Raw genomic sequence first — 22,887 nt, forward strand, 5'->3', positions numbered from 1 at the left:
GTGTTTTATTCAATCAATATTCCGGCTTTGCTTTTGCCACTTTTTCCCTGCCATGGCGTTTATCCTTCTTTCTTCCTTATCTACCTCTTCACTTCTATCACGTGTGTTTATTCAATGTGGTTACCACATGAAGGAGTGTGTTTCGTCCACGGTGGATTACGCACGCTGCGGAAACTTCGGACGTTGTGCGTAAAAGCGGAGCAAAAGTGAGTCGTTCCGAGCAATCAAATATCAGTTAACTTTTCGGCTTTTGTGATGGGATGGATGGATGGGATACGATGGGCGAATGGATGGAAAGTCCGGCATGAATGGATGGATAGATGGATGGATGAGATGTGGATATGTCCAATTAACTAGGCCACCACTTACTTGCTGGTCTTATGTGATGATGAAAGGCAAATAATGGAAAAATTTCAAAAATTTCATTCAAAAACTCGATTTTTGAACGATTCATAGTGTCATTACGTCTTGTTCATATACCTATTGTATTTCTTCCATGATTGAACTCTGTGCTTTTTATTTCTCCCTTCTCCCTGTAATATAATATTCCTTCCCATCACCATCACATACAAGTAAAAAAAAGATGAAGAAGATATCCATCCATCCATCTATCCATTAACTCGTGACTCCTACCTATCATCATAAGAAGCCAGAATGGCTGACTGGCTGACTAACTGACCGATCAACTCGATGACTACTGATATCTATCAACCTATAGATTTTCATTGACAATAACAAACGCCTAAATTAGCCGAACCGGATTTCCCAACCTCAGTGTCTCTGTCGTCTTATCTCATATCATACCATACCATAACATATCATGTCATGTCATAAGTAGGCTAGCTAGCTCCATGATATAATATGATATGCTTTCATCTTGGCGCGCTGATTACAATACAGTACATACGGTACTCCGTGAATTTATCACGAATACGCATTTCCGAGATCGTGTTCCTGCAGATGTATTAGTGAACTTGGTTGCTTATTACATATTAGATATTCCTGCTCTCCACTCGAGGCTCAGACACTCTCCACCTTGCCCACTTTCTTGTCTTTTTCACCCAGCGGCAACCAATGGAGGGGGAGAAAGGGAAAGAAAGAAAAGAAAGGAAACCAGAAAAAAGGAAAAAACCGTAAAACAAGACATACCTTAATATACTCCCCACCCTTTTCAGCATACTCCTCCCTCGTAATCTTGGCCTCCTTCCACCGATCCCCACAACTCCACTTCGCAGCCCCCCTCCACGCATCCAGCAATGGATCTTTCGCCCTCCTAATCTTCACTTCTGTGCCCGCTTCTAAATGTCCCCTTAATCCCTCTCTCAATCTCTCGTCAAAATTTTGCCAGAGTGTATTCCCGCCCGTCAAAAAGATATCTTTGAGGAAATCCTCTTGTTTCATCCCTGATCCCGAGATCCGCTGCGTGAGTATATCGGCTGCGATCTCGATGATGCCCGCTTGATCTAAACCGGCGATATTGGGCTGAAAGATTACTTCTGGGACGCGGATCCGCTCGACGTTTAGATGGAGTTGGTGGGCTTCTGCTGTGCTAGCCGAATTGAAGGGACGGGGCCCGCGGAGGAAAGCATGGATGAGGGATTTGGTCCAATCAGTTTGCGCATCTAGTGTGTGTTGATCCGTGAATTCCGGATCGTACTTCAGGAGGTCTGCTTCGAGGGTTTTAAGCATGACACTTGGATCTTCTTCTTCTTCTTCATCACTGCCGCCATCCCCGGTTTGGATGGTGCGATACACGCCCCAATCATCATCATTTTGACCGAAATTATCATCATCGCCTCCGCGACGGCGTTTTTTGGTCGGATTATCGGATGCGAGGTTAGCGATGCTTTTCATGCGGATCTGACTCGCGAGACTCTTTCTATTTCCGAGATCCGCTTTGAGACGCTCTCTGTCTTTGATTTTTTGAAGCATGATCGCCCGAGCTTCCCGACGCTCCTGGAGCCAGCCTTCGAGATCGTTTTCTCGCTTCTCATCGTCTATGCGTTGTTCTTCGGCGATGCGGGCTTTCTCTGCTTGCTTTTCCGCTTTAGCTCGGGCGCGGGCTTCGTTGTTAGATTTCATGAGACGTTGGTGACGTTTTTGTTTGAGACCTGCTTCATCCAGTTGGTCGTCCGGGATTTCAAGCATAGAGTAGTCAGGTTCCTCGACCTCTTCTTCGATTTCAGGCCCACCAACATCCTTAGTCCTGGCTTTGCGGATACTTTTGTCGAGTTCTTTGATAGTTCTCTCCAGAGCAGCCTCGTCTTTCAACTCTTCGGCGTCAAGTAATCTTTTAATTTCCTTCTTCGTTTGATCCACTAATCTGCCTTGCAAATGTCTATAGTAGTCCAATTCCTGTTCCTTGCGAATCAATCTCTCTAATCGCATTTTGGCAGCTTGTTCTTGTAGTCTTCGGCCACTCTCTTTCCTCTTCTCTGCAATTTTTGCTAACTCTTCTTCACTTTTTTGTACCTCAATCACCTCTGTATAAGGGTATTGAATTACATGATCTCTATCTTCCAGTCCTGTCCAGTCGAGATATTTGCTTACTTCCTGATCATAATCCCGTGATAAATAGCAATGATCTTGTACCATATATTCCATTTGAGTAGCAGCTAGCTTCCCCGGAAAACTAGGATATTTGAGCCTGATAAGCTTCAGGAGATACTCAGCACTTTGTGATGCACCCCAGTTTAATCTTGTTGCTTGGGTAAGTATAGCTTTCGAGTTGTAGACCGGAATGAGATGTGTAGAACTGTGAGAAGAAGATACAACAAGACCTGTCTTGCCAGCATTGTAGTCGTAAGAAAATAGAGAATCGATTCCGTAGGCCACAGATGGTGCTCCATAGCATTCGAATATGATCTCCGTCATAGCTATTCCATATCATTAGCAAAATCCGTTAATTCCTGGTAAGTTTCATACATTTCCTTGAATATGGTAAGTTTGCGACAGCTTCTGTCATGACAATAGGCATATCCACTCGCCCTTCTGAATCAACCCCTAATTTGAGAAAGATACAATCTAATACCTGCTCCATAACATCCCAATTGCTCACAATTCCGCTTCCTGCTTCAAAGGCATTTCTCATGTGGCCCTTAGCCGTAGTATCTGCGTATACATCGGCGCCAACAAACGAATACGTTTTGCCCAACTTTCTGTCCCTGTACTTCGAAAAAAGTGGTAGGACATCGAGACGTGGTGAATCCTCAAAAGACCAGCCAGCTCGAGTCACCGAGGAGCCTGCGACGAGAAATGTTAGTATCCGCGAGTTGTATTGTCCCAACCATAATGCGCGGTGCATAATTACCATTGTCAATTACTATCGTAGCTTGATTAGCTCCCCTCGACTTCGCCTTCTGATACCCATCTGGTTGTGGCTCAACATATTTGTCGAAGTGAAGATCCTTAGCAGGATAAAGTATAGGTGGAGGCAATAAGTTCTGTTGCTCCGATGCAGGCGCATCAATGTCCATGGCTGAGGGTGACATCTTCCTGAAAAGGGACTTGTTGATTTAAATTGTGGTTTAGATCATTGTTCGTATGCTTTTGCGACCGAAATAATTAAAAAAATACTATATGAGCTAATGGTGAGCACTTGACTTGTAATTATTCTTCTTTATGTTGCCGCTTCACAAGGCTGGATTTTTGTAACGAGGCTGAAGTACATGAAAAAGATATCAACTATATTACATGCACATGTGGAGACGATTACTTTATCTATAGCGCCAAATTTCGTCGAATATCTCCTAGAGTCATGAAATACATCCTAATAAATCATTAAATCGATAACCACATTGGATTCAACCTCCACCACAGAACGCCTGCTCCCTTTCCGCGAAAATTCTCGTCAGTACTTTCACGATGGCTCCTTAAGACTGTCGGTAGCTTTCAACAAATTAGCTTAATATTTTGATAGGAGGAATTGATTACCTTCTAAATGGAAGAGAACATTAGATTGATAGTTCTTGAACATATCTGCAACTAAAACAACGTTTGTGTTCGCGATATTGATCTCCTAATATGGGTTCAGCTGAAAGTAGCCAAATACAGGAGACCGATAGACAACTCATACCTGCAGATTCTTGTTTAATAGCATAATTGCTTCATTGAGCTTCTCCTGCGAGTGAGTTAGTATGTTACCACTTTGGGCGTCCTGAAGAATACTTACTACGTTGGTGATGATTCGTGATAGTAGCAAATTTTGCTGATGCTCATGAGGGTTTTCCTATAATATGGTCATTATTTTGTGTAGAAGACCGACATACTGCGACCTTACCATATTCTTTAATCTTCTTTGTATGATATGATTTGTGAAGTGTGATGTTTGACGAGGTCAATCCTTTGCTAGGTAGGAAATGGAGTAAATATCTCTATGAATTTCATGTGTAGCCTGATTGGTCGGCTGTTGTGAAGCTTGAAGAAGGGAGTACGAACCAATCCAGCTTCAAACAAATAACAAGAACAACCACCAAAAGTCATCAATCATGGCACCAGCAACTCCAGAAGCTGAGGCTCATCAAGCACTCATCGATCAGCTTGATGTTCATTCAATACGAAAACCATTTCGCAATCCACATTGGAGACCTAATCAACGTCGCAACAAGAATATCAAGACAATTCTTGGTGATGCAGTTCGAAAGGAAGCATCACTTATGCCGACACAAGACAACAGTGGTGCCGCAACACCTTTCTCTGAAGATAATACTACTTCAACGGATGGCGATATGACACCCGCACCTACGAGCGCACCTATGCTTCAGCCGAACCTTGCGCAGGCTTCCAAGAACCTATCGAAGTTGGTGTTGGAGAAGAATATGAGGACGAACGGCTATTCTAATGCGCCTACTGCGACGTATACAAATATCGAGTCGGCGCCATCATTAGCACATGCAAAGCATTATTGCGATATTACAGGGCTACCAGCACCGTACACAGATCCTAAGACGAGGCTACGATATCACAATAAGGAAGTGTTTGGGGTTGTTAGATCTTTGGGTCAAGGAGTTGCAGAGCAGTACTTGGAAGTACGAGGAGCGCATACTGTTTTGAAGTGAAAGAGGAAGGCAATTTACCACGTTGGTTCATTTGGAGAAAGTGTAATCATCGGCCAAAGGTTTTACTCATACACACAATGACACACTTCACCACCTCCAAGGATCGGTAGACAACGCTCAATTTGGATGGTTATCTTACGAGACGGCTGTATATACAGGCAATAGAGTCGAGAGAGGAATAATACATGACAGCAGAGGAAAATTATGCGATGGAGATGAATACAATCAGCTTCTGGTGATTCTCAAAGAGGGGCCCAGGAAGGGTCAAAGAAGCACGAGGATATGTCTGACCGACAAAGTCAAGCTCATTCTACCCGCCAACCATCTTTCAATGGTTGGTTCAGGAATGCGCTCCGGCTTAATCGCGATCATGGATGATATTTGCCTACTCTAGTAGAGATGACGGGGTACCGAGAACATATAGAGAATGAAACTCAGTCACCAGGACAAATTGTCCTGGTTCGTCGTGGCAATCATAATATTTTACCTAATTCAAGTGTTCAATAGCTTAAGATGAAACCCCAAGAGGCAGCAGTAGGGTCCTTTCTTTTGTATACTAGTTCGAATCATACTGGGAGGCAAATCAGCCTCAGTATCACCTCATGTTTTAATCTGAGATCACTGGTTGATCCGTTCTCGTGATCCTCAATATATCCAAGCAATTGATAGCTGTGGTGAAAAAATGTGTGACAACCTAGGACTCGAGAGCATCGAGTAAAATTTATATTTAAGCTTTTGTGGTCCGCATATGACGCTAATTTCATTCCCGAGCACGGACGTGCCCAAGCCTCGTTCTTTCAATAAGCTTCAAAAAAGAGCATTAAGGACAGCTCTTCTTACTTTCTGTCACCAGTTGTTGAAGTACTACGAGAAGGCTTTTTAATAGCACTCTAATATACTCGCAAATTCTTGATTGCCATTTCGCAAGGTATTCAAAATGCCGTCTATGTGGTTATCAGATTCCCAGAGTAAGTACTGGATTCCTAACAAATTTATGGCTCAGGACTACTTTGCGCCGGCTGGAATTAGTCTTGTTCAGAACATGCTACGCTATTTGACAGGATGTATGCTAATAAAATGCCTTGTTTAGAAATTGGGGTGGCCTTCTGTTCAGGTGGTAGGTACAATGCTATGGTTTGTGCTTCGAATTTAGCATAGCTAATAAGGGTTTGAAAGGCGGGTTCTTCCTGATCGGCGGTGTCATGATGTTTTTTGATAGAGCTATGTATGCAATTTTACCTCTGCAGCAAAATCCAAGGAAGGTGATACTAATAAGCTTTCAGGCTCGCGATGGGAAATGTGCGTGCCTAGGTGTCCTCCGAAGCTGGAAAGGGAGTTTCCGAGCTTACAGTATATCGATATAGATTCTCTTTTTAATCGGGTTAACCATTATAATCGGACCTCAAAAAACGATGATGTTCTTCGCGCGGAAACAAAAGCTTAAAGGGACCGGAGCTTTCTTTGCTGGCCTTGCACTCATCCTCATGAGGTGGCCCTTTACAGGGTTTCTGGTGGAATTATACGGCATATTTATCTTGTTTGGCGATTTCCTGGGGACTATAGCTGGATTCGCGAGGAACATACCGATTATTGGCCCATATATTGGAGCCATGGTTGATAGGAGCGGGGTTGCAATAAGAGGGGCGGAGTTGCCTGTTTAAAGAAAAGATGCAAAAGATACCCACGAAATCTTATAAGAGCTATGAAGGAGCATGGAACATGTTTACGAAATCATGGGACGAGCTAATGGGCTAGATTCTGACGCTGCTACGGAGGTTCAGATTGTATATGAAGAGGGAGCATGGGAATGGCATACATTCAGGCTTCCATTGAGGTATAGACTAGACGGCGGTTTGTAAAGTAGAGCACATGCTCCTTTATAATTCAACAAGAAACGTGAAGAGATATTGGAAGCCGCCAAAGATATGTATTTGTACCATTGAAGTATTAAGACGTTGCCTTAAGCCACGTTGACACCAATATTCCCAACCTCGAACTGCAATTTACATTCTCCAATCGAAACGTTGCCTGCGGGAATGCTATCAAAAAAAAAAAAAAAAAAAGACGAAAACGCCATAGCCAACCAAATATATCCATTTACATAGCCACGCAGCATGAATTCTGCTTCTTTGCTTGTGCTATTTATGAATTAGTAAATGCTCTCTTATCGACTCTCATCTTATTCCCATAAACTCACTATAAAACATCTTGCTTTGCGCACTCAAGCCATCACTCTTTGCCACCAAGGTATCAATCTTCTCGCCTCTCTCTAAAACACTCTCAATAGTCTTGTGCAACACAATCTTCGTTTCATCCAATTCCTTCTGGATCTTCATGATACTATCTGCCTGTTGTGGGTCTTGGTATTTCACAATGTAGTCGTTTAATTCAGGGAATGAGATGGTGGGGTTTGAATTCGCCCATTCTGACCGTGGGTGTGCGTTTAAGAACTCGTCGACGACTTTGGAGAGAAGTTGATGGGCGACAAGGGCTGGGTATTCGTGGTCTGAAATTATTATGCCGCAGACACCTTCGGTACGTCCATAGGCATGGAATGTGTTGCCTGGAATTGTTAGTTTGGGAGTGTTGTCAAATTCAGAAGAGGTGCGATTTACTATCTTGCTCAATATCTTGCCTTTGGCCAGGCTTTGTTCGTTCAGCGACTGTCTTACTGAAAACCGTCATGAATTCGCCATAACTGTGCATTAATTATATTAGCTAAGCTTCCCCAAGAGAAATCATAGAATTAATCTAACCTCGCCCTTGTGAATCGACCATATGCGCTCAACTCTTTCACGCAACAAAGCTCGTGTGATGGCGTTTCCGAGTTCTTGATTATCTGATAGCGGTCAGCTTGATAACATCGTCATAGTTGGATCTGCGAACGAACTCCAATGTAATGCAACTTCATCTTTGCGGTATTTTGTAGATTGTAAAGGTCCTTGGAATATCGATGACAAGAATAGGTGTAGATTGGGAAGGATGTGGCTCTGCTTTGTTCTTGATGTTGAAACTTGGGCTGGGTCGTACAATTCTGGTCAGGGTTGTACAATCACATGGGGGGTTTATGACGCCGGAAGTTCTTATGCCCGAATCGAATTGCCCCACTGATTACTCCCCGCCGCCAGAGTCAGCTAGCTTTATTTACGGAGTACATTTTGTGACAATTATAACTAATCCATGGTCAAGATAAAATTTCTGGAGAAGTTAATAAAAGTTTTTGAGAAATCATGTCTCCTTCAACTCTGGATTCAGCTGAGGTACAATGGCAAGCTCAACTTGCTGCTATGAAAAATGCCTTGGCGGAGTTGAATTTGCCCCCGAAATCGACAAACGGTGAAACTAAATCATATGATATCGACGTCGATTTTGATGATGATGAAGAATTTACCTCTGGGAATAGTGGGGATGATGTTTGGGACTTCATTAGTGATGGAGATGACGATTTATCCAGCAGCGATATCAACGATGACTTTCCTAGTCTCTCGGAGTCCGCTGGCGCAGGCAGCTATGGACCTCAATGGTTGAAGAGCAAATGTATGGATATTGCTCAGAGGAAGCAGGGACTTTCAGGGAACGACCTCCAGGAACAAATTATGGCAATCTTGGCTTCTGATAGCGGGGAAGAAGAGCTTCAGTCTACTTTGATTGACATGATTGGCTTTGATGATATTGACTTTGCCATTGAAGTTATTTCTCACAGGAAGGATATCATTGCTGCCTCACGTTCTGTTGGGACAAGAGATGACGGTATTTTTACTGGAAAGTTACAGACTAGAAAGGAACGAGAAGCCGCGTTAAGGCAAAGGGATTATGAGCATAAGCATGCCGCGTTAGGACCCGCCCTTAATCGAGATGAAGAGAGGTATCCTCATGTGTATAAAACGCATCATGCAGGTAATATCCTAGACTCGAAAGGGAAGAAGTATGCTTTGCCGATGGGCAGTGAGAGAACAGAACACGAAAGATATTCAGAGTATACTGTTCCTGCTGGGAAGGTTGGAACGCTGGGTGCGGGTCGAAGACTAGTCGAAATTTCTGAAATGGACGGTCTTTGCAAGAAAACTTTCAGGGGTTACAAAACTCTCAACCGAATGCAAAGCTTGGTCTATCCAGTGGCATATAAAACCAGCGAGAACATGCTGATTTGTGCTCCCACCGGTGCTGGTAAAACCGATGCAGCAATGCTCACGATACTTCACGCTATTGGAGAAAACGTTTCACCACATCCATCAGAGAACCCTGATTTCTCCGACTTTGTGGTTAATTTTGAAGACTTCAAGATTGTTTATGTTGCTCCAATGAAAGCCTTGGCAGCCGAAATTACACAAAAGCTAGGTAGTCGGCTAGCTTGGCTTGGTATACAAGTTCGTGAATTTACTGGTGATATGCATCTTACTAAGAAGGAAATTGTTCAAACGCAAATTATCGTCACGACTCCTGAGAAATGGGACGTAGTCACTCGAAAAGGCACTGGCGATACAGAGTTAGTTCAGAAAGTTCGACTTTTGATTATTGACGAAGTCCACATGCTTCACGATGACAGAGGTTCTGTCCTAGAATCTTTGGTTGCACGTACTGAACGTCAAGTCGAGAGCACCCAATCCCTTATTCGAATTGTCGGGCTTTCTGCAACCCTTCCAAACTATATCGATGTAGCCGACTTTCTTAAAGTCAATCGCCATGCAGGTCTCTTTTACTTCGACGCTAGCTTCAGACCAGTACCTCTTGAACAGCACTTCATTGGTGTCAAAGGAAAAGCTGGGACCCGACAATCTCGAGAAAACATCGACACAACTGCGTTCGAGAAGGTCCGAGATATGTTGGAACAAAACCATCAAGTCATGGTATTCGTTCATTCGAGGAAGGACACTTTCAATACTGCTAAGATGTTGTATGAAAAGGCTATAGAGCAAGTTTGCATAGATTTATTCGATCCTTCTAATCACCCTCAATATGAAGCAGCTGTGAAGGATATGAAGAGCTCACGAGGTCGCGAACTTCGAGAGCTACTACCAAAAGGTATCGGTATCCATCATGCAGGTATGGCTCGTTCCGACAGAAATCTCATGGAGAGGTTATTTGGAAGTGGTGTTCTCAAAATTCTTTGCTGTACTGCTACCTTGGCATGGGGTGTCAATTTGCCAGCTGCGGCAGTAGTCATCAAGGGTACACAGGTTTACAGTGCTCAAGATGGTAAATTCATTGACCTCGGGATATTGGACGTTCTTCAAATCTTTGGTCGTGCAGGTAGACCACAATTTCAAGATACTGGTATCGGTATGATTTGTACAACAGCAGATAAGCTCGATCATTATCTGCAAGCTGTGACATCGCAAGTTCCCATCGAATCTCGATTCTCGAAGCATCTTGTTGACAATTTAAATGCTGAAATTGGTTTGGGAACAGTTACATCGATTCCTGAAGCAGTTACATGGCTCGGATATTCCTATTTGTTCGTCCGAATGAAGAGAGATCCTTTGACTTATGGTATTGACTGGGCTGAGGCTCGCGAGGATCCGAACTTGGTACAGCGTCGACGACAATTATGCATTCAAGCAGCCAAGACCCTTCAGCAGAGCCAAATGATTATCTTTAACGAAACGACTGAAGAGCTTAGAAGTAAGGATGTCGGACGTATTGCTAGTCAATTTTATGTCCTGCATACTAGTATTCAAATATTCAACACCATGATGCAACCTCAATCATCCGAAGCTGATGTCCTCACTATGATAGCTATGAGTGGAGAATTTGATCAGATTCAATCCAGAGATAGCGAGTCAAAGGAGCTCACCAGTTTAAGAGAGGACTATTCTCCTTGTCAAGTAAAGGGTGGAACTGACTCTTCACACGCTAAGACGAACATTCTCTTGCAATCTTACATATCTCGAGCGAAGCTTGAGGACTTTGCTCTCGCCAATGACACAAACTATGTTGCTCAGCAATCTGCTAGAATCTGTCGTGCGCTGTTCATGATTGCACTTAATCGTCGTTGGGGCCACCAATGTCTCGTGCTTCTCTCACTATGCAAGTCTATCGAGAAGAGAATTTGGCCATTCCAACATCCTCTTCATCAATTCGAGCTAGCCCAGCCAATTCTAAAACAACTTGATGATAAAGAAAACCTTTCAATCGAAACTCTTAAAGAGATGGATGCAGCCGAAATTGGTGCCATGGTACATAATCCTGGTGCTGGAAAGACAATCTCAAGGATCCTTGACAATTTTCCTACGCTGAGAGTCGAAGCCGAGATTGTGCCTCTTAATAGAGATGTTTTGAGAATTCGTCTTTACATAACACCTGAATTCAAATGGAATGACCGTCATAATGGTACATCAGAAAGTTACTGGATCTGGGTTGAGAACTCAGAAACTTCTGAAATTTTCCATCATGAGTTTTTCATTCTTAATCGAAAGAAGTTGTATGACGACCATGAACTCAATTTCACTATTCCATTATCGGATCCACTACCTACACAGATTTATGTGAGAGCAGTTTCTGATAGATGGTTGGGTGCAGAGACAGTGTATCCGATTTCTTTCCAACATTTAATCAGACCTGACACTGAGAGTGTTTATACTGATCTGTTAAATCTACAACCTCTGCCCATTACCGCTCTCAAGAACCCAGCTTTGGAAGAGATTTATGGCAAGCGATTCCAGTTCTTCAATCCTATGCAAACTCAAATCTTCCACACTTTGTACCACACACCAGCGAACGTACTTCTCGGATCACCAACCGGATCGGGTAAAACTATTGCTTGTGAATTAGCCATGTGGTGGGCATTCCGAGAAAAGCCTGGCTCTAAGGTTGTCTACATTGCTCCCATGAAAGCACTTGTGCGGGAACGAGTTAAGGATTGGGGAGCTCGATTGACTAAACAGATGGGCTTGAAATTGGTCGAGTTAACTGGTGACAATACACCTGATACACGAACTATTCGAGATGCGGACATCATAATTACTACTCCAGAAAAGTGGGATGGTATCAGTCGTTCGTGGACCACTAGAGGTTATGTAAGACAAGTCAGTCTGGTTATCATTGATGAAATCCATTTGCTTGGTGGAGATCGTGGTCCTATTCTGGAGATCATTGTTTCTCGTATGAATTATATTGTAACTCAAACCAATAACTCGGTCAGACTTATGGGTATGTCCACTGCATGTGCCAACGCTATGGACTTAGGGAATTGGCTCGGTGTCAAAGAAGGGTTGTTTAATTTCAGACATTCCGTTCGACCAGTTCCATTGGAGATTTTTATCGATGGTTTCCCAGAGGTTCGTGGCTTTTGTCCTCTAATGCAGTCTATGAATAGGCCAACTTTCCTGGCTATCAAGACCCACAGTCCAGACAAACCAGTGATTGTCTTTGTTGCTTCTCGGAGACAGACACGTTTAACAGCCAAAGACTTGATTAATTTTTGTGGTATGGAAGACAATCCTCGTCGATTCGTTAAGATGTCTGAGGATGATCTTCAATTGAATCTTGCCCGAGTCAAAGATGATGCTTTGAAGGAGGCTTTGAGTTTCGGCATTGGTCTACATCATGCTGGTTTGATTGAATCTGATCGTTCATTGGCTGAAGAATTATTTGCCAACAACAAGATTCAGATCCTCGTTGCAACCTCCACTTTAGCATGGGGTGTCAATCTTCCAGCCCATTTGGTTGTTGTAAAAGGTACTCAGTTCTTCGATGCTAAGATCGAAGGTTATAAGGATATGGACTTGACAGATGTTCTACAAATGTTAGGTCGTGCTGGACGTCCCCAATTCGATACTTCCGGAATTGCACGTATTTTCACTCAAGATTCAAAGAAAGCATTCTACAAACATTTCTTACATACAGGTTTTCCAGTAGAGTCATCTCTTCATAACGTTCTAGACAACCATCTTGGAGCTGAAGTATCCGCGGAAACTATCACCACCAAACAAGATGCCCTTGACTATCTCACCTGGACATTCTTCTTCCGACGTCTTCACAAAAATCCTTCATATTACGGTCTCGAAATTTCAGCTGAAGAACATAACACTATCGCAGCTCAACAAATGGCCAATGACTATATGATCTCCATGGTCGACAAATCTCTAGAGGAGCTTGCCGAATCTAAATGTCTCGAAATCTATCCCAACGGCAACATCGATTCCACTCCTCTTGGAAAAATCATGTCATACTACTACCTCTCTCATAAAACTATCCGACACCTCGTCACTCATGCTAAGCCCAATGCATCATTCCGTGACGTACTTTCCTGGATGTCTTCTGCAACTGAATACGATGAGCTACCTGTTCGCCACAACGAAGATCTCATTAACATTGAACTCTCCAAGAATCTACCTCTACCAGCAGACGCAGCTCATTTCAATGGTCTTCCCATGTGGGATCCTCACGTGAAAGCATTCTTACTTTTGCAAGCTCATATGAGTAGAATCGACTTACCCATATCCGATTACGTGGGTGATCAAACGAGTGTATTAGATCAAGCTATCCGTATTATTCAAGCCAGCATCGATGTTCTCACCGAGCTAGGATATCTCTCAAGCGTAATGCAAATGATAACTCTACTTCAATGTATCAAATCCGCCCGTTGGCCAGAAGACCACGCTCTATCCATTTTCCCGGGTATACCCCCCGATTTCAAATCTGCCACAGGAAAAGAAAAACAAAAACAAGAAATCCCAACCACCCTCCAACAATTCTCAACACTACCTCAAAACGCCTATCAAGGTCTCAAGCAAGCATTACAGATTCCAAATAGAAATATACAATCATTCGACAAAGCAGCAAATATGATACCTAACCTCAAAATCGAAGTTCAAAACGTCACCGCATTAAAAATGGACGTAGTAATCAAAAGACTCAACGGATTAGCAGACAAAGAAGCAAAAATGTACGCTCCTCGATTCCCCAAAAGCCAAAGCGAAGGCTACTTTGTCATCCTCTGCAAAAAAGGAAGCGACGAAGTCATCGCCATCAAAAGAGTAGGATGGAGCGCACCTAAATCCAAAGACAAAGGTAAAAATAGTCAAGAGGGAGAATCAAAACAAAATAGCGCGATAATAGGGCTAGGAGTGAAACCAATAGCAAAAGCAACGATTAAATTTCCCGGGGTGGGAGAGGGTGAGGAGGGGGAATGTGGAGGATGCGAGGGTGTTTGATGTGAGGGTTGTTAGTGATGGGTATAGGGGGTTTGTGGTGGGGGTGCAGGGGGTGGAGGTGCCGGATGTTATGAGGGTTGGGGAGGGGGGGGAGGGGAAGGAGAAGGAGAAGGGGGTTTGAGATGGGGGTGTGAAGGAAAGGGGAGAGAAGGGGTAGAGGATGGAGGATGATGGAGGAAAGATATAGCGAGAAATAAATAGTAGATTTTATTGTAGTAACATTAATATTGCGATTACTATCACCATCACACATCACACATCACACATCACACATCACACATCATCACCATCATCACCATCATCACCATCATCACCATCATCACCATCATCACCATCATCACCATCATCACCATCATCACCATCATCACCATCATCATCATCACCAATAAGCATCAAGACCGAAATATAACAACAAAAAATTACAAGTGCTATAACCATAAACTAACTACCATCTAACCTGCTAACCTGCGAACGATCGATCGATCGATCCATCTATCATGTAATCTAAGTGAGATGATTCATTTTTCATCTATCATGCAAGCATATGCGCGTTTATAGAATCCCCGACGCCCGCAAAGCAAAGCTTGAATCAATACCCATCCATCATCTCATCTCATCTCATCTTATTTCATCTCATTGTTCTTTTCTCTTCCTTCTAATCTCCAGCCCATCTAGTGCGTACCATTAACACCATTTGCTTCAACCTCCACTTCATCACCACTAGACTCTTCATACCCATCTTGATATTTGTGCCAGTTTGCCAATACATTTCCGATTTTTGGACTATTAGTCAGACGATAGACATCTTCAAAGTATTCCTTAGTCAATTCGAAAGGTCTAGCAGTAACGTTAGGAATATATTTTCCAATCAACTTGCTAGGATCGATAGTTGTCTTATTGATTTTCTTAAGCAAGAAACTTCTGAATGGTTTGACACCACTTCTCAAGAATGTCGAGTGGAAAGGTACATCAATACCCTTGAGAGGGATTGTAGCGAAACCTCTTTGAAGATCGAGGGGTTTGGGCTTGGCGTCGGTTTGTTTCGCACATTCGCGGATGATTTCCACAAGATGTGCTTTGACATCATCGAGACTCAAAGTTTGCATGAGCTCCTGGATATCAATTCTTTGAGCTTTCAAGTAGTTGGTGACACCAGTGAGGGTATCAAGAGCTCGAAGATCACCAGCACATACATATTGCATGTTAGCAATGTTGTAGTTGACAATTTCCAATAACCAGCTAGTTTCTTCAGCAATGTTTGCAACGACATATTGAAGAGCTTCTTCGTTGAATGTCTTGGAAATTCTGCTAGGGTTGACAGCGCACATAGAGTAATTGGATCGTCCAGAAGCATCACGCTCGACAGCGACCTGCATAGTCAAACCTCTGTAGAAAACGACAGAGACTAAACTTTCAATTGGCATGACATCTGCCAAAGCAGCAAGAGCAGAGTATTCTCCAAGAGAGTGACCAGCGAAACTGCTGTCACGTTGGACAAGACCCTTGGAGCGCATATCTTCGAAACTTGCCTTCTCCATCAATGTCAAGGCAGGTTGTGTGAATTGAGTGGCGGAAAGAAGACCAGCTGGCGATCTGTAGGTATAGGATGTTGTGCGTTCGTCGACTTCTTTGAACATCTTCTCGGATTTGATAGAACCATCGGCACCAACAGTTTCGAAAGTCATAGACATATAGTTTTGACGGATTGCCTTACCACGAGGGCCACCAAAGTGAATAGTGAGTTCTTTAGGATTGTTTTTGACAATATTGGTGATGGCGAAACCTAATATTGTTAAAAATGATAATGAAAGAAATAGCTTGAGAAACTTACCATAGTTGTCCATGAAGTGCTTATCAGCACGGTCCCACACTTCCTTGGCAACAGGGCTGCTAGCATATAACTCCATACCCATGCCTTGCTCTTGAGAACCTTGACCAGTGAAGACGTATGCTGAGACTGGTTGTTCGACCTCGGCCTCTCCAAGTAAGACCTTATCTTCAGTCTCTTTATTGCTAGCTTCAACCTTGATGATCTTGCGACCAGCAACCATACCGACATGCTGTAACTTGACCTCGATGTCATCGTTTGGAAGAACCATACCTGTCAATTGAGCATGGAAGCTGCGAACACGGCCAACATGGTTCTCTGCAGCCCAAGTCTCAACCAAGCTACGGACAGCTGCGCTGGAGTACATACCATGAGTGATAGTACCAGGCAAGTTTGCGTAGCTAGAGAAGACACGAGAAACGTGAATAGGATTATAATCACCCGAAACACGAGCGTAGGTCTCGTTGGATGTTGGTGCTCTGATAGAGAGTGGAGTTTTGCCATTGAGAGGGATGGGGTTCTCAAAATTGATGGGTTGTTCAATAGAAGACCCATGACGCTCAAGGTAATCAATGACAGGGTTACCGTGTGAAACACCAGCCCCGTACTGAACACTTGCAACTTGGATAATCTCCTTGGTTGGAAGCTCCAACAGAACTTGACCACTAGTCTCAACACTCGAGAAAACGGTCTTGTTCTTGAAGCGGACAAGACTTTCAAGACGGAAAGTCAAGGTTTGACCAAGTAGCTCGTGACCTGGCTCGTCCAAGTTGAACCATTCTTTAGATCTCAAGACAGCGACGTCCTTCGAGGTAGCGAGATGAATTTGCATGGGTGTCTCAATTTTACGCTGGAAGGTGTTCTCAAAATCGGTATATGCACCTCTGTACAAGAATTGTGAAGTAACCTCCATTACTGGACGTCCTTCTCTGGTGATGGTACCGCATACCTCGACCATTTTACCGGAATCTTGATTGAGAACAGCATTGATCTGAGCTGTAGTCTCAACTTCATCACCCTTCTTCAGTGGCTCGGCTCCAGGAATCATGCGGAAGCCGTTGGAAAGATGCACAAGCTTGAGAAGATCACCGTCAATTGTTCTAGGGAAGATCGGCTTAGTGATGGCTTTCCATCCAACGACAATAGCGAAATCCATAGGAGCGAAGACCTCCTTACCAGGTCGATCAACGAAAGCTTCCCCGGTGTTGCCGACAGCATGAACGAAGTCATTGATAGCTTCACTGGTGATGGTAGCCTTACCACCGTTGAAGATGCCAGTGACTGAGGCGTCGAGATCAAGAGTCTCATCACCAAACCAAGCTCTCCAGTAAAATTCCTTGATACGGTCATTTCTATCATCCATGACTTCGCGTATTGGAGCGTAACCAGCCTCAGGGTGGTATGTGAACTTTAATGGAAGGGATACCGGCTTTCCGACTGCGGTGGTTTCCTTGATCATGTTGACCGAGATCTCGTTCTTGCCAACCAATTTCACCTCAATAACAGTAAGGTAGTGGTTCGGTCTGGGTTGCTCCTTGACGGTGATTACAGTCTTTGAAGGATCATTAGGATGAGTGATCTCAACAAATAGGCCTTTCACAGGAGAAAAGATTCGCTTCATTGGATTTGTTTGGAATTTTTGTCCTTGGACAAATACCTCCGAAGTGAAGAGAGCATGTCTCCAAGACCTCTTGCGGCCTGCAAGCAATGAGAGCCAAGCCTCGAGAGATGGGAGAACAGCGGTGGGGGAGTATGACAATCGGTAAGTGGTCTTCTCCGCATCCTCCGAAATTGTGAGACCTTCAACGTCGACCTCTTCCTCAGTCTCAATGAGCTTACCGCCGAAGTATTCAAGCACTGGGATGGAGGCTTCATCTCCACCGTAGATATCTCGAGTCAAATACTTGATGTGCGAGTTATGAACACCGTCAAGGATTTCCTTGATTGGCTCATCTACAACCTTCGAGTATTTGACAGCCATTGGTCCTTGCAAGATACAAGTTCTGCCGACATCTTGCCCGATGACAGCCTCGAGATCCTCGGATTGCCAAAGAGAATCCTTCTTGAAGAAGAATTCAAAATTTTCATCAAGCGATGGCACAAATGTAGTTGGCTTCTGACCTCTACGTTGGCAAAGCATGAGGAAGTGTTGCACATCTTGGGCATTGATAAGTTGTTTCTCGGACTCTGGGTAAGCAGCGAGGACCTTTTCCACAGTTGGGTATGGATCTTCCAAATCTGCGTAGCTTTGGAGCATGGATGGCTTTCCTTGACCGGTTGTGAAACGTTCCTCAACACGGCGAATGAAGTCGCCAGTGAGTTTAATGTATGATTTGTCGATCCAGCGAGACTCGTGCTTGACATACATCAAATCCACCATTCTACGGACAACTTCGCCATATGTCATATCCTCAAGATCAACGGTTTCTCCAGCTTTGTTTCGTCCAAACCACACCTTTTGGAAATCATCGTTCAACTTCCTAATGATGTAATCGCGGTTCTTCTTTAATTCAGGTACTCGCTTCTCTTTTGGCAAACTGAAAATCTTTGCATCCATCTCAGCCCAGAACTTAACACCGCGAGTTGCCAATTTGTGAATTGGCTCACTCATCTCAGATCGAACAGTGATAACACCACCGGCAGGACCCTTGTACGTCTTCTCCCATGCGGCATCATCAAGGCCTTCGGCTTCAGTGATGGCTTTCTTGGCGTTTTTGCTAGTATGTGCTTCCTTAGCTGTCATGACGCGACTACCAAAGAGACATCCATCAAAAGGCATTGGTGGATAGCCATAGTTCTTTGACCATTCACCAGTGAGGTAAGGATAAGTGTCTTCTGCGCCACCGAAGCCACTACCTGCGACCAAGAGAACATTCTCTTGTCTCCGGATACGTGAGTACATTGAAAGAATTGGTTGATGGAAATCCTCAAACGAGTGATGTCCACCTCCACGTCCTCCAGTCCATTGGAGGATCACTGGGAAAGTTGGGTTGGCATGTGCGATGTTGATAACAGCTTGAATGGCCTCCATGGATCCTGGCTTGAACGCAATGTGTTTTAAGCCAAGGGTCTCAATGTATTCCTGAGCAACCTCAATGGATGGTACACCAGCACCAATTGTGAGACCCTCGATTGGAACACCTTCTGCACGCAACTGTCCAAGAAGCGGAATTTGCCATTGCATAGCACGTGGGTTGACGTAAATAAGGTTGACGGTAATACCACGACCAGCTGGAATGGCATTCTCAATCTTCCTCAACGCTTCGGTCATAGTCTTGGCATTGTAATATCCACCTCCAGCCAACTCAATTTGGTACCCAGCGTTCATCGTTGCGGCTACGAAATCCCAAGGAACGGTACATGGTGTCATACCAGCAACCATGACAGGGGGAACTCCCAAGATTCGACTCATCTTTGTGTCCACGAATGTCTGACCGCTTGAGGTCTTGACCAATTTTGGACCATGCTCCTTTACCCAATCAACGGCATATTTGACGGCGTGTTCCTCATCACGGTCGAAAAGCTCAGGTTTGTAACCGACCTCAGGAATCGTACCACTGACTGCACCAGCCAAGATAACACGAACACCAGTTCCGTCCTTGTTGCGGCTGGTCAAAACACCAAGGCCAGACACGCCACCAGGACCAAAATCAAGGACGTGAGTTGCATTTGGGAAAACTGTGGCCTTTTCCCATTCGACTGTGTCGTGGGTAATCAAGCGCACCAAAGCTGGCACGATATTGCCCTGAACGTCATCCCGAATGTCCTTTCCAGTGTTGGTGTCATAAACGGGAATACCCAATGTTTTGCTATCAATCTCAACATCCTTTAGGTCTTCATTGATATGAGTTGTAGCTTCGGCAAGATATTTGCTGTGAAAAGGGGATGTGATTGGCAAGAATCTGTTTACAAATCTAACTTTGCGCTCTGTGAATGGGATTCGAGTCTGGTCGAGGCCGGTCGGAGCCTTGACTTTACGCAGTTGGAGGTTGAGACCGTACAAGGAAATTGGAGGTCCTGAAACAACCATATTTCTAGCACTATTAATGAGAGAAATGGCAATTTGTCTATCTTCTGGGAGATATTTGTTCGTCTTGTCGATATGTTCCTGGACCTGAGCCTGTGATAAATCGCGAATGCTCAACATAGGTGTGGGTGTTCCTTCGCCATGATCCACGGAATCCTGGAGGATATTGGGTGCCAGGGAAGTTCTCGGGAATGTCTGTTGACTTCTGGATCCAATCCAGAACAAAATTGTAAGAGCCGAAACTGCGACTTTATCAAACGATTCCCAAGAGTCCGCAGCAGCAGTAGCGGCAGCTAAAACAATACCTTGAGAGTGACCAGTTGCCCCGCTAATCCTTTCTCTGAATTGCCCAGGAGTAAGCCCCAAAACTCTGCAGGTTACAGCATAATGACAAAGCTGAACCAAGCCAATCAATGGGAAACTGACTGGCGCAGAAACTAAATAGTCGATATCTGGAGTTGACTCGGGATCATGAAGCCAGGCCATGACGTCCAAGCCCTTTGGGTATAATTTCTCGGCTCTAGGGTCGTTTGACAGACTCTGCAACAGTTCAGCAGATTCAGTGATTAAATCCTCCACGAAGACTGCATATGTGTTGTGCAATTCTCGAAGCTCATCAAAGTATTCCTCGATATTTCCCTGTCCACCAAAAATATTATAAATCTTGGCTTCCTCGTCGCTGGCTGCTCTAAACAATGCTGATTCGTGAGGGCGGATGGGCCTGTTGCTAGCCGCACGCGCAGCGTAGTAGGACTCGACCACTTTGAGTTTCTTTGCATCAATTCCAGGAAGCGTGGCAACCAAAGCGTGAGCTTCATTGCCTCTCAAAAAGCCACGTTCGAATTCGTTCAGAACGAGTTTCAAGACTTCTTCGTATGATCCTTGCGCATCATCCTCTCCCTCATCGACTTCTTGCGCTACAAATCCCAGATATCTGGCAACAAGCTCAGCCACGGATGAAGGCTCGTCGTCTTGTGCGAGTTCGTCTGTGGGCTCAGGGAGGGATGCAAGAAAACGGTCTTTGATCTGGGAGGCTTGAAAATGAATATTTGTGGGTATCAAAAATGAGTGCTCTAATGAGCCATGTGAGAGGACGAGTGGTCGCAGAGATGATGAAGATCGTGGTGTTGAGACGCCCGTTTGAGGGCCGGTGGCAGTACCGTACATGATGGCGAGTGGTAGATTGTGTAGAAGTGATGAAATTGTCTCTAGCAAGTTTTACAGGAATCAGTGAAGGGCTCCCAGCAAATGTTGCAATTTCAGACTAAATATTAGATTATTAGATGGTACTTACAATTTTCTCAGGACTCCAGGTACTCAATGAAGAGCAGGAGGAAAGGGATTCGATGTGGTGTGGTGTAAAAAGTTACAGACAGTGTTTTATTCTAACAAGGATACAACCGCTCCACCAAAATGGCAATATGTAGGAGGGAGAGAATTTATTAATCGAAGGAATGGGACGTGAGGTGTGAGGGATGAGGTATGAGATATGAACAGATGAACAGAAGTATCAAAGGGTTTTCAGCAGAAGATAGCAATCTGCATTAGGATCTGCCTTTTTATAAGATGTTATATTTTGAGAAGAACAGGGAATTTTCGAGATTCCTTCCCTATGAAAATTGGTCGATGGTGGTGCTGTTGTACTAAATTGGAAAGCTCTTTCTATCAAAGCTTTCGCTCTCAACGTAACGCCAAAAAGTCATTCACCCGTGCAGGGGGGAAGAGACCCAATTTAGTTAAAGATTTGTTGGGGCACCAGGCTTAGCCGCGTAAGGAGGGGTGTTGAAAATGAAATCAAGGGTCCTGGTCAACTCAATCAGATACGAGTAGATAGTCAGCCTTTTTTGGTCCCGTTTCGTTATCTTTGCATGAACGTCACTTGTAACACAAACACCACCTTATGGGTTTTCTTTACTTGGTTCGAGTTGGTTGATTCAAAGGGGAAAACTAATGATATAATATGATATAGAATAACAAAATCCAATGTTTTAACTCAGTACTCTAACGTACCAAAATAATTCCCCAGTAGCAGAATTTAGAAAGGTACAGACGGGAAAGGCTGGATCCAATGATATGCTCTGCTAGTACCCATCTAGGAAGCATCCAATGTTTACTAGTCCAGGAACCCGAACATCTTCTTTGTTCATGTTTCCCTTTACAGAGGATTCCGTATATTCTCCAATATCCTATAGCTAGTGCGCAGTAACTATTACTTGACCCTCTTTCTACTTCGTGGCGCCATAGTTTATCGGGAAAATAAAAATTAAAAGGGTCTTGATGAAGATCTCAAAAGGGGATTTGTCATTCATGGTTACCTAGATGTTGCGATTCTCCCCCAGAAGTGTATAGTCATCATTTGTTGAGTAGGAATGTCAATATATTTGCTTACAACATTCCAAATACATGGCACGACATTCTTTTGATGGGAAGTAAATCTGGATATTTGATCCATAGTCTCGACACTTGCCAAACCCTTGTGCGGGGGAAATATCCCGCCGGTTCTACTTGATATTTGATACAAAATACAGATGAGGTCTTTGCTATAACAATATCACTAATCAAGGAGTCTATGAATCTATGAAAACGGTCCAATATTCGTCCGGTGATGAGGTTGTATATCTCGAGATTAGTATACAAAAGACTTGTTGAAGTAAAAAGAGGGCTGATGGATTACAGCTTTATACTATCTAGTATATTGGACAAGCCGGATTTAAGGCTGGGTTTGTACCTTTAACCCTGCTTTATGCATACAATCAGATCAAGGGGTCCAACGGGAAGGGGAGGAATGTGCCGACCTTCTCTTTCCTTTCTTTTTTTGCT

At 43.9% G+C, this 22,887-nt stretch overlaps 8 protein-coding genes across 8 annotated transcripts; 4 read left to right on the forward strand and 4 right to left on the reverse strand.

Annotated features, from left to right (window-relative positions):
• Positions 1–924: 924 nt before the first annotated feature.
• SS1G_13066 (hypothetical protein) lies at positions 925–3,491 on the reverse strand (the record flags this gene model as incomplete). The annotated part of the gene is made up of 4 exons (XM_001585924.1): positions 925–954; positions 1,150–2,876; positions 2,926–3,243; positions 3,311–3,491. 4 exons carry the CDS (start codon positions 3,489–3,491, stop codon positions 925–927), a joined length of 2,256 nt encoding a protein of 751 aa, XP_001585974.1.
• A 996-nt stretch (positions 3,492–4,487) lies between these two features.
• Positions 4,488–5,057, forward strand: SS1G_13067 (hypothetical protein; the record flags this gene model as incomplete). The annotated part of the gene is made up of 1 exon (XM_001585925.1): positions 4,488–5,057. One exon carries the CDS (start codon positions 4,488–4,490, stop codon positions 5,055–5,057), a length of 570 nt encoding a protein of 189 aa, XP_001585975.1.
• Positions 5,058–5,994: 937 nt separating this feature from the next.
• SS1G_13068 (predicted protein) lies at positions 5,995–6,368 on the forward strand (the record flags this gene model as incomplete). The annotated part of the gene is made up of 4 exons (XM_001585926.1): positions 5,995–6,025; positions 6,148–6,174; positions 6,234–6,282; positions 6,341–6,368. 4 exons carry the CDS (start codon positions 5,995–5,997, stop codon positions 6,366–6,368), a joined length of 135 nt encoding a protein of 44 aa, XP_001585976.1.
• Positions 6,369–6,469: 101 nt separating this feature from the next.
• SS1G_13069 (hypothetical protein) lies at positions 6,470–6,718 on the forward strand (the record flags this gene model as incomplete). The annotated part of the gene is made up of 1 exon (XM_001585927.1): positions 6,470–6,718. The coding sequence occupies one exon, from the start codon at positions 6,470–6,472 to the stop codon at positions 6,716–6,718; it is 249 nt and encodes an 82-aa protein (XP_001585977.1).
• A 436-nt stretch (positions 6,719–7,154) lies between these two features.
• SS1G_13070 (hypothetical protein) lies at positions 7,155–7,968 on the reverse strand (the record flags this gene model as incomplete). Its single annotated transcript, XM_001585928.1, has 5 exons — positions 7,155–7,195; positions 7,255–7,620; positions 7,673–7,755; positions 7,814–7,896; positions 7,948–7,968. The coding sequence occupies 5 exons, from the start codon at positions 7,966–7,968 to the stop codon at positions 7,155–7,157; spliced, it is 594 nt and encodes a 197-aa protein (XP_001585978.1).
• A 319-nt stretch (positions 7,969–8,287) lies between these two features.
• Positions 8,288–14,212, forward strand: SS1G_13071 (hypothetical protein; the record flags this gene model as incomplete). Its single annotated transcript, XM_001585929.1, has 1 exon — positions 8,288–14,212. One exon carries the CDS (start codon positions 8,288–8,290, stop codon positions 14,210–14,212), a length of 5,925 nt encoding a protein of 1,974 aa, XP_001585979.1.
• Positions 14,213–14,485: 273 nt separating this feature from the next.
• On the reverse strand, positions 14,486–14,605 carry SS1G_13072 (predicted protein; the record flags this gene model as incomplete). The annotated part of the gene is made up of 1 exon (XM_001585930.1): positions 14,486–14,605. One exon carries the CDS (start codon positions 14,603–14,605, stop codon positions 14,486–14,488), a length of 120 nt encoding a protein of 39 aa, XP_001585980.1.
• Positions 14,606–14,883: 278 nt separating this feature from the next.
• On the reverse strand, positions 14,884–21,234 carry SS1G_13073 (hypothetical protein; the record flags this gene model as incomplete). Its single annotated transcript, XM_001585931.1, has 2 exons — positions 14,884–15,995; positions 16,044–21,234. The coding sequence occupies 2 exons, from the start codon at positions 21,232–21,234 to the stop codon at positions 14,884–14,886; spliced, it is 6,303 nt and encodes a 2,100-aa protein (XP_001585981.1).
• Positions 21,235–22,887: the final 1,653 nt, after the last annotated feature.

Source organism: Sclerotinia sclerotiorum, genomic scaffold, assembly GCF_000146945.2.
Source record: "Sclerotinia sclerotiorum 1980 UF-70 scaffold_23 genomic scaffold, whole genome shotgun sequence".
Classification (NCBI taxonomy): domain Eukaryota; kingdom Fungi; phylum Ascomycota; class Leotiomycetes; order Helotiales; family Sclerotiniaceae; genus Sclerotinia; species Sclerotinia sclerotiorum.